The sequence below is a fragment of the Sus scrofa genome, chromosome 7 (genome assembly GCF_054392235.1).
Source record: "Sus scrofa isolate SSC_HxYL_T2T_F1_AM1 chromosome 7, Sscrofa_HxYL_maternal_Yorkshire_Landrace_v2.0, whole genome shotgun sequence".
NCBI classification, from domain to species: Eukaryota; Metazoa; Chordata; class Mammalia; order Artiodactyla; family Suidae; genus Sus; species Sus scrofa.
The window spans coordinates 5,576,508-5,587,469 of NC_139389.1; the positions used below are offsets into that span (position 1 = coordinate 5,576,508).

The 10,962-nt window shown below is 44.5% G+C and overlaps 1 protein-coding gene across 1 annotated transcript; it reads left to right on the plus strand.

The window, feature by feature from the left end:
• The first annotated feature begins 1,801 nt into the window (after positions 1-1,801).
• Positions 1,802-8,280, plus strand: LOC100627410 (uncharacterized). The gene is made up of 4 exons (XM_084970321.1): positions 1,802-1,895; positions 3,538-3,600; positions 3,752-3,786; positions 7,366-8,280. Exons 1-4 carry the CDS (start codon positions 1,802-1,804, stop codon positions 8,020-8,022), a joined length of 849 nt encoding a protein of 282 aa, XP_084826447.1. The 3' UTR covers positions 8,023-8,280.
• The last annotated feature ends 2,682 nt before the right edge of the window (positions 8,281-10,962 follow it).

The window sequence follows — 10,962 nt, forward strand, 5'->3', positions numbered from 1 at the left end:
ACAACAAACCTTCTCATCACAAGGAGAAGCGTAATTTTTTTCTTTTTCTTTTTGTCTCTATGAGACGATGGATGCTAAGTTACCATAGTAATCAGTTCATGAGTAACCAAACCACTGTGCTTGACACCTTAAACTCACACAGTGAGGTATGTCAATCATTTATCGATAAATAAACAGTCAGCTTTCTGATGGCCATGACGGCCGCTGGTGGCTCCGAGGAGGCAGACTCTTTGTCCGGGGTGAATAGAAGGAATATTGGTCTTGGGCTGGGCTTGGGACATTTCAAACCTTAAGAACATCCAATCGGGTCTGTCCTGAGGCATGATGGGAAATGCCCACCCTCTTCCTCTAGGATGGAGACAGCGTGGAACCAAACACAGGAGGGTCTCGAGAGACACACCGTTTCACACACACGCAAACGCCCTCTTTGTCCAAAGGGCTGCTTCGTCAGGGACACCAAACCTGGTGAACATTTCTGATCAGACCCCTAGGGGCAATATTTATCTTTTATTTTTTTCTTCTTTTTAAGGCTGCACCTGCCACAGCCACAGCCACAACACTGGATTTGAGCCACAGCTTCATCCTGCGGCTGCAGTTGCAGCTCTGCCAGATTCTTAACCCGCTGAGTGAGGCCAGGGGTGGAAACCACATCCTCATGGACACTATGTGGGGATCTTAACCCGCTGAGCCACAGCAGGCACTTCCAGGGGCCACATTTAAACACCCTGGGTATTGCCCATCCAGGAGCAGAACTGGCTCTTTTTTTTCTGATCTGGACATGGGGCCAAGAAGCAAGAAGCCTGGACCAGGTTAGTTCACTGAGAAGGAAGACAAGTTTCCTGAAACAATCCATTTTGCCGAGACCACTGGCTGCTGAGGTAGGAGGGGAATGTGATTTGCTTGGCTCCCAGAATGGAGGCAGATACAGAGTGTTCATTTTTATGTAGCTGTCCTGAAGGGCAGGTGGGCAGGAAGAGCGCAGGACTCCGGCTCACGAGGTCAGGGGAAGTTGGGTCAAGAAACTTCAATCCTGAGAACCCTGCATCTCACAAAAGGGTGCTGCGCTTGAGCCACCGGATTTGAAAATCAAATGAAACCCAGCTCCCCCGCCCTGCCCCCAAGCACCTCTATCAGAGACTGCGGCTTTATTCATTCCGCTTTTCATAACAATGGGAGGTGTCAAAATGAAAGACGATGAAGTGGTTATTGGAAAAGTGCCATGTAGTACATGTGTGTGATATTGTTAAAATGGAAATCAAAGCAACTTCATTAGAATGCTTAGCAGTTTCCAAATCAGGCCAGCGTCCTTTCCTAGGCTCAGATCCCAGCTGGAAGAGTAGTTCTCCCTGCACAGCTGTCCCCGCGACTAACTGTTGGAGGCAGAGATGGCATTTGAATAGAGATTTGAATATATTGGGCAACTGATAAACAGTCTCAGGACACATTTTCTGTTGGTTTTTCCTCGTTAGGAAGTAAGTTTTGTTCATTCGACTGACCTTGAGAAGAAGCTGAACTGGGGCATCACTGGGTACCATGGCAACAGGAGATGCCCCGGCTGTTCTCAGCAATCATGGTTGTATGGCCATGGCCTTGGGTTTCAATTAGGTGGAGCAGTGAACCCTGGGTCAGGCAGCCTAGGGTGGCAGTGCCTGCTGCAGAGGGAGACAGGGCTGTTCTTCTTCTTCCTGCTTTGCAGGAGCCACACAGCTTGAGGTGAGCTGTCCATCTGAGGAGCAGCTGGGGTCAGTGATATCGGGTTCCGGGGGTGAGCTACAACTTGTTAAAAAAAAAAAACCAAACTATGTCAGCATCTCGACTGAACACCACCGTGGAAGCCGTTTGGGACGACACGATACACACATGTGCGTACACACACAGGCATGACACAGGAGCTGGTGCGTGGTACAGAAAAATGGCATGGAGGTAGGATGACCAAGAAGGTTTAAAGACATGAAAGTCCAGCCTTGAAAGGGGAAGGAGGTTGATGGTATCAAAGGGATGCCAAAAGATGAAGCTGCATAAAACCTACACAACTACCCCTGGGATTGGTCAGTGAGGAGAGCATCCGTGACCCTACAACGGGATGGCCAACGGCAGCCACTGCTTGTTCTTGCATGGCCCTCAAGTGATCAGTGTTTTCCACATTTTAAAACATTTATTTATTTATTTTTCTTTTTTCCCCCAGGCTCGGGGTCCTACAGGCCTTGAAGCTGAGGCCTATGCCTCAGCCACAGCAACACTGGCTCTGAGCCACATCTGTGACCTACACCACAGCTGTGGCAATGCTGGATCCTTAACCCACTGAGTGAGGCGGGGGGTCAAAACTGCATCCTTATGGACCCTATGTTGGGTTCTTATCCCACTGAGCCAGTGGGAATAAGGAATTTCCTCTAGTTTATTTTTGAATTACAAAATAGCATGTGCTAATTTGGGGTCACCTATGCTTGTCCTTGAGTGACACCCCCCCCCCGCCCCAGGCAGCCAGTGTAGACAGTTGGCCTGTGTACATCTGTGTCCACACGCTCTCTGAGCCAGGCTTGATCAACTCACGTTTTGCTTCCTGTCAAGCTGCCCACAAACAGGTGGTGACTGGTCTCAGTTTCCAGAGGAGAGAACCGGGTGTCTATTGAGGGACCAGTGATGGGAGCAGGTCGGAGCCCAGCATGGAGCCGTGGTCTGTGTCCAGATCCCAGCTCTGCCAAGTACTATGAAACTTGGGCAAATGAATCCATTTTCTTTGCGTCAACTGCATCATAATTGGGGGACATTCAAGTGATGTATAGGGATCATTACACTGACTAAGAAATTAATACCACATAGCATGCCTAGCCCTTTAAGCCCTCAATAATCGTATTCTCATCTCTCTGATGGGAATTGCAAAATTGAAGACGATGGTCAGTTGGTGACTGCGGACCTGAATTTGTACAAAGAGTACAGATGATAAACACAGTCATAAAAAGACTACATTTGTTTAGGCTCAGTGGTAATACAGTGACAAAACATTGTAATCCACGAATTATCATACATGGAGATGATTTATTTATTTAAAAATTGATTTTTATTTTTTGGCTGCCCCTGCAGCGTATGGAAGTTCCCAGGCCAGGGATCGAACCTGCGCCTCAGCAGTGACCTGAGCTGCTGCAGACGCAACGCTGGATCCTTAATCTGCTGTGCCACAGTGGGAACGCCCACATGGATATAATTTAATATGAATTCTTTTTCACTTGTCAGGAATGATAAGGAACATCGATAAAATTATAGACTATTTTTTTACACAATTTTATTGAAGAATAATTAAACATTATAAAAGCCACCCATCTTAAGGGCACAGTTCCATGATTTTTAGTAGATTTACTGAGTTGTGCAACCGTCACTGCAATCTTGTCTTAGAAGATTTCCATCGCCCTAATAAGACCCCTCCTGCCAGGCTACAGTTAGGGCCAGCACCAATCCCTGGCTCCAGGGACCACTGACCTGCACTCTCTCTCTGATTTGCTGTTTTGGGACATTTCATCTTTTGCGTCTGGCTCCTTTCAGTTAACTCGTTTCTGAGCCTGCTGGGACAGGCACCAGCGTTCTGCTCCTTTGTATCCATGGACGGTATTTCCTTGAATGAATAGTCACGTTGTGTTTATCCCTCATCAATTGATGGCCATTTGGGTGATACCCACTTTGGGGCAGTCATGCATCATGTCATTATGAACATGCGTGATCGAGTTTTTTGGTGGACAAATGTTTCCATTGCTTTTAGGAAACAGGAAATTCCGAGGAGCGAAATCGCTGAGGGTACGGTACATTTAAATTGAACTTTTTAAGAAGCGGCTAAGCTGTTTCCAAAATGACGGTGCCATTTTACATTCCCACCAGCAATACACGGGAGCCTCATAGATGTAATTTTAAAAGGTCGAAAGAGAGGCGTTCCCGTGGTGGCGCAGTGGTTAATGAATCCGACTAGGAACCATGAGGTTGCAGGTTCGGTCCCTGCCCTTGCTCAGTGGGTTAACGATCCGGCGTTGCCTTGAGCTGTGGTGTAGATTGCAGATGCGGCTTGGATCCCGCGTTGCTGTGGCTCTGGCATAGGCCGGTGGCTACGGCTCCGATTAGACTCCTAGCCTGGGAACCTCCATATGCCGTAGGAGCGGCCCAAGAAATGGCAAAAAGACAAAAGAGGAAAAAAAAAAAAAAAGGTCGAAAGAGAAAAGGATCTAAAAATAAACAAATCCAAAGGTGGAAATTCCATGCTCTGGCATTAACAACCTTCTACATTCCCCTTTAATGGAAGGCTTCTGCTCCTGCCTTCCCAGGATTCTCACTTGCCACACTTTGCCATTGGCTGGGAGGGGGTGTCTCAGCTCACTCAGTCCTGCTAATCCAGGGAAAGAAACCCCATCCTCCTTACTCCTAGTGACCCCCCGAGACCATCCAAAGAGCAACGGACGTGTAGCAGCTGAAAATGCTCTCCTCAGATACAGCAAGAAAAGAGTTAAGGCAGTTTGTAACAATTATTGACTACAAGATCTGCAAATGATTGCATAAAATTTCTAAAATATGCCTGCAAGCTTCTGATATCGATGTGGTGCCCCCCAGGGGTGCACATATGGGTTTAAGTGTCTAAACTGCTTTATTAATTAAATTGCTGTGATTTACCTCTCCCCTGGTAGCATTTAGAGCTTAGGAAACAGCCCTGTAATTAGAAAATGACTAGTGTTGCTTGTTTACTTTGTGGGTGAAATATTATATACAGAAATGCTTATATATGTGTACACACACACACACACACACACACACGTGCACACACACACCAACTCTGTTTTCCCCGGCCAACCCTCACAGGTTACTTTATTTCTAGTCCAATTAATAGGCAACCTCCAGTGGTGCATTAAATTGCTTTTTAGGGGGAGGGGGGACGTGGCTGAGAAGTTCATTGTTCCTGCTGAGGTGTGTGATGGCATCCATGACTGTTTGTTTGTTTGTTTTCCCTCTGCAGACAGAATATTGACTTTTAAGATTTCGTTGTAAAAATAGTTTTGAATGACTCTGAGATACCTCACAAATTCTAAAATTGTAGAGCGATTTTGATTGTGTGGCATCTATAATCTTCACTTCCCATCTTGAAGGTATTTCTAGGACTATACATGTAGCCTATGTTACACAGACATTAATTTGTTGTTAAAGCACTTTTTGTCAACCTTTATTTTAAATGTAGTTATTCATGCCATCTTCAAACACATATGCTGGTGCTGCATCCCGTGTTGTCTGTATTTTTATCAGTTTTCTCAAGGGTGGGCTATATCTGAGTTTTAGGAATGTCAGCTTATGACAAGTCTAGTTTAAGCACATCAAAGGATTATTGAATCTGAGGTTGGAAGAACTTAGGAAATTATATACTCACGTGTCATATTTTTGTAACTTGTTTGGATTCTATATGACTCCATCATGATTGCAAATTTGAATCTCTAAAGGAGGTAATGCATCTTTTCAAGTCTTTATCTCAGAGAGGTATTAGTGGCAAAATGAAATAATTGTCTTTAAAATATTTTAACACATGGGGAAAAGGCTTTCTATACATAGAAAATGTTAACTTGGTGAACAGTCTAACATTGGAGAGATTTATGCATAAAGCTTGCTGGGCTCTCAGGGCAGAGTTGATGTGGTCTGATGGCAGAGGGTTAGAACAAGTTTGGAGGGCAGGAGAGAGCAAAGTGGGTGATACAGAGCTTAGCACAGGACTATACACATAAATGCTTTACACAGTTTCACTCAACCACTGGACAAATATTTATCAGGAACCTACACTTAGGTCATCATTCCGAATGAAATAAGTCAGACAGAGAAAGGCAAGTACTGTTCGATGTCACTTATATGTGAAATCGAAAATATAATACAAATGAACATATTTATAAAACAGAAACAGACTCACAGAGAAAACAAATTTATGGTTACCAAAGGGGAAGGGGACTAGGGGATAAATTAAGAGGTTGGGATAAACAACCATATATATGTGTGTATATATATATGTGTGTGTGTATATATATATGTATATATATGTGTGTGTATATATATATCCTTGTTTATACGTATTTGTAACTTGTTTACATAAGTATATGTAACTGAATCATTTGCTATATGCTAGAAACTGAGGCAACGTTGTAAGTCAATTATACTTCAATAACAAAAAGAACCTATGCTGTATCTTGCAATTTAATAGGAGTGGATATGAAGATTTTGTTTTGTTTTGTTTTTTATCTTTTTTCTATTTCTTTGGGCCGCTCCCGCGGCATATGGAGGTTCCCAGGCTAGGGGTCGAATCGGAGCTGTAGCCACCAACCTGCGCCAGAGCCACAGCAACGCGGGATCCGAGCCGCATCTGCAACCTACACCACAGCTCACGGCAATGCTGGATTGTCAACCCACCGGGCAAGGGCAGGGACCGAACCTGCAACCTCATGGTTCCTAGTCAGATTCATTTTAACCACTGCGCCACGACGGGAACTCCCGGATATGAAGATTTTTAAGACACTTCTCCACCCTCAAAAGTCCACAGTAGAGTAAAGGGAAAGTTCCGTTCACAGGTAATTGTGCAGAAGGTGTGAAATGTCAGAAAAGTGACATCCAAGGGAAAAAACAGGGTTTCCGAAGATAGAGGAAGCTCTTCTGGTTGGATGGTCAGGAAAAGTTTCTTCTTCTTCTTCTTCTTCTTTTCTTTTTTTTTTTTTTTTTGGTCTTTTTAGGGCTGCACCCACAGCATATGGAAGTTCCCAGGCTAGAGGTCAAATCAGAGCTGCAGCAGCCAGCCTACACCACAGCCACAGCCACAGCAATGTCAGATCGGAGCCGTGTCTACAAGCTACACCACAGCTCAGGGCAACACCAGATCCTTAACCCACGGAGCAAGGCCAGGGATCGAACCTGCGTCCTCATGAATGCTAGTCAGGTTCATTACTGCTGAGCCACAACGGGAACTCCAGGAAAGTCTTCTTGGTAAAGGTTAGTATTAGAGCTGAGTTTTGACATACATAAAGGATTTCCAGTGATGGGGTAGGTAATTCTAGCAGGAATAATGGCACAGGTAAATGGTGTGGCGGTTGGAAAATCCCAGAGAAAGGCGATTGCGTACATGGAGTAAAATAAAATGTGACCTCCAACTCTTCTGTGCGGACATGAAATAGCATATTCTTTCAAATGTAATTGTCCTGCAACAGCCTTTTCAGATTAAGCCCGTTTCTAGTGGGAATAGGCTCAGTTCCTGTATTGGCTTCTCCGGTTTCATAATAAGAAAGTCCTGGATGATGCCATCTGCGGAACCACTGTCTGGCGATGGCAGGATGTGGATAATTAAAGTGAAAGAGTGCAAATGCCTCCCAGCCAGTAGTCAGCAAAGCCGAGAGCAGAGGGAGGAAAAGAAGGGGTGGAAGAAGAGTGAAGACGCACAGGGCTTATGGTAACCCTTCTTTACATGAGAAAAGAAGAGCCTGTAATTGTTTACAAATAATTTTGGGAATTGTGTTCGCAGCCGCCGCCGCGCCGCCATCGCTCGCCAACGCCAGCGCCGCCTCTAGCTCGCCGAGCTCCAGCCGAAGGAGAAGGGGGGTAAGTAAGGAGGTCTCTACCGTGGCTCGTACAAAGCAGACCGCCCGCAAATCGACTGGTGGTAAAGCACCGAGGAAGCAACTGGCTACAAAAGCCGCTCGCAAGAGTGCGCCCTCTACTGGAGGGGTGAAGAAACCTCATCGTTACAGGCCTGGTACCGTGGCACTCCGTGAAATTAGACGTTATCAGAAGTCCACTGAACTTCTGATTCGCAAGCTTCCCTTCCAGCGTCTGGTGCGGGAAATTGCTCAGGACTTCAAAACAGATCTGCGCTTCCAGAGTGCAGCTATTGGTGCTTTGCAGGAGGCAAGTGAGGCCTATCTGGTTGGCCTTTTTGAAGACACCAACCTGTGTGCTATCCATGCCAAACGTGTAACAATTATGCCAAAAGACATCCAGCTAGCACACTGCATACGTGGAGAACGTGCTTAAGAATCCACTATGATGGGAAACATTTCATTCTTTAAAAAAAAAAAAAATTCTCTTCTTCCTGTTATTGGTAGTTCTGAATGTTAGATATTTTTTTTCCATGGGGTCAAAAGGTACCTAAGTATATGATTGCAAGTGGAAAAATAGGGGACAGAAATCAGGTATTGGCAGTTTTTCCATTTTCATTTGTGTGTGAATTTTTAATATAAATGCGGGGACATAAAGCATTAATGCAAGTCAGTGAACAAGTTTCAGCAGTTCAACTTTATAACAATTATAAATAAACCTGTTAAATTTTTCTGGACAATGCCAGCATTTGGATTTTTTTAAAACAAGTAAAATTCTTATTGACTGCAACTAAAAAAAAAAAAAAAAAAAAAAGAAAAAATTTGGTAAGTTAAAATGCAAGACTCAGAATTCCCGCCATGGCTCAGTGAGTTAAGAACCTGCCATACTGTCCGTGAAGATGGGAGTTCGATCTCTGGCTTCACTCAGAGAGTTAAGGATCTCATAGCGGCTGCAAGCTGAGCATCCGCTGCAGCTGTGGCTGTGGTGTAGGCAGGCAGCTGCAGCTCTGATTTGACCCCTAGCCCGGGAACTTCTATATGTGCAGGTGCGGCCTTAAAAAAAAAAAAAGCAAGACGCCTAAGACTCATAATGATGATTAGCAATAAGCTAACTTTTATAGGACAAGACGGGAAATATGCATGTCTTTCCATTTGCTTACATATGCAAAAAGAAATGTTGGAAGGAAAAACAAAACTAGTAACAGTAGTTGTGTGTGTGTGTGTTTGTGTGTATATACTTGTGTAGGAGTAGGAACTTGCAAAAATGACAGGCATGGGGAAAGTGCCTTTGCGCTGCAGACTTATACAAATAGCCTAATGGCTTAGGCGTCCCCTCGGGATACTGTAAAAGGCAGGGTCTGATGCGGTTGGTCTGGAATAGAACCTGAGCCGCTGCAGTTCCAACAAGGTCCCAGGTGATGCCCATGCTGCTGGTCTATGGACCACATTCAATACAACCCGGGAAATTTGCCTATGATCTTAGTATCCTTGACTCCAAGGGGTTAATATTCTTGTTGGTGTGGTAATGGCACTAGGTTCTAGATAACCTTCAGAGATGCACGATGAATGTAAAAAGACCTGACTTCTGGGAATTACTTTAAAATACTCCCCAAACAAGAAGCACCAGCAGCAACACGATGATAGATGAAGCACGCGTGGCAGAATCCTGATAACTGTTGAATCTATGTTCTGGGGTTATTAGAGTTCACTGTACCATTCTCTAATTTTGGAGGTCTGCAATTTTTCCTAAAAAAATACGCTTTAAAGTTGTCTACAGTTTCTGTTTCCACCCCACGACAGTAGCCTTCCTTAAGGTTCTGAAAAATCCCCATTCACGAAATCCCCACTAAAACCTCTTGTCTTTCTCTTACTTGACTGCCAAGAAGCTTCGGGCTCACTTGACCACTCCCACTTTGCTGCCGCTGCATCTTTCCGTATTTCCATTGCCTGATCCTTCCGGGTTTCATCAGCAATTTGTCCTCTAATGACCTCCGGGGTGTGAGCTCATGGGCCCCATGCTTGGCTCCATGTTCTTTCCTGAGTTTGTCAAATGAACAATATCCAGTAGATTCCATTTCCTGCTATAAAATGGATCTGAGGTCAAAATTGTGGCACGGTTATGTCAAGAAGTGAAGGGCATTGTATTATCTACTTACAGCAGCAGCAAGAGAGAGCTCGTGAAAGGGTTTTGCTGTCTTCAGAATCTGAAAGCGCTTTTCTTAATTTCCAGCTAAGATGTGAGTAGTTCAGACACACATTGCACACGTGTGTGTGAATGTGATGGAGCATGTGACAGTCCTGGCTTATTGTAATCGACTGCGTCTCTTTAGATTCTCCGTTCCCTCATCTTATAGGAAGGGTGCCTCATGTTTTCTGTATGTTCTGCAGACCCCAGGTCAGCAGGAGTAACCCAGATACTGTGCCCTTGATCTTTTTGGGGAGAATTAGCAGGAGCCCGTCAGGCAAGCCAAAAGGCTCCTTGGAGGTGGTGACAGGTCAGTTTGGCAAAGGAGGTGAGTGGCTTAGCAGATTGACATCTGTGAAAAACAGACCTCGGGTCTTTAGTCTCAGGCTGCTGAGAGGATATAAAACAATTTCTAATGAGAACACTTTCACTTTTGAAATTCAGAAAGGTAAATTTCCCAAGGCTTGTGAGATGACGCTTGTCTCCTATCTTGATATTTTTCTCTGCAAAATAAATGTCTCCTTGCATGATTTAAATAGCACATAATCAAGCACTGAGTTCTCTCTTCCTTGTACTCAAAGCACAGCCAGTGAAGAAGGCAGGCCTAGGGGGCTTGTCTCTGAGCTGAGAGGAGGAGAAACAAGAAAGTGAGAGACAGACAGAGACCAAGGGCAGGAGGAAGAGAAAGAAAGTGTTTAACATTCAGAATTTGTCCACCGCCGATAATTTATTGGAACTCATCTGTAACAAGGCCTGGCACTGATTTATAAGTTGATTTGAAAAATAAATAAAAGTGATAGAAACCTGCATTTGGTTTTAATGATAGACTGTTGCAGCGTGAAAAGTAAGGCTATGAAACATTGCCAGGAAATTAGATAGTATGCCCTGAAGACAATTGCAGCTACCAGCCCATTAATTGTTAGATATTTATTATTAAAAATTTCTTTTCATGAGTGACTGCAGAATATTTGTGCCACTCAAGCTGTTGTGTTCTGACATGAAGTGTTAGGAGCTCATTTGTGTGTGTGTGTGTGCGTGCATGTGTGCGTGCATGCCTGCATGTGTGTGTGTCTGTGTGTCTGTGTGTAACTGACAAGGCAATGGACCAAACTGGGTGATAGACCTTTACTGCAAAACACAAGCAGGGGAATGCTTCTAAAACAATTCAGAACAGAGTAAGGAGTGCTGGGA

Coding starts and splice junctions, on each gene's coding strand:
- LOC100627410 (XM_084970321.1), top strand. CDS start 1,802: ATGTCAGCATCTCGACTGAACACCACCGTGGAAGCCGTTTGGGACGAC. Junction 1,896..3,537: donor CAGGCATGACACAGGAGCTG/GTGCGTGGTACA, acceptor GGCTCCTTTCAG/TTAACTCGTTTCTGAGCCTG. Junction 3,787..7,365: donor GAGGAGCGAAATCGCTGAGG/GTACGGTACATT, acceptor AATGCCTCCCAG/CCAGTAGTCAGCAAAGCCGA.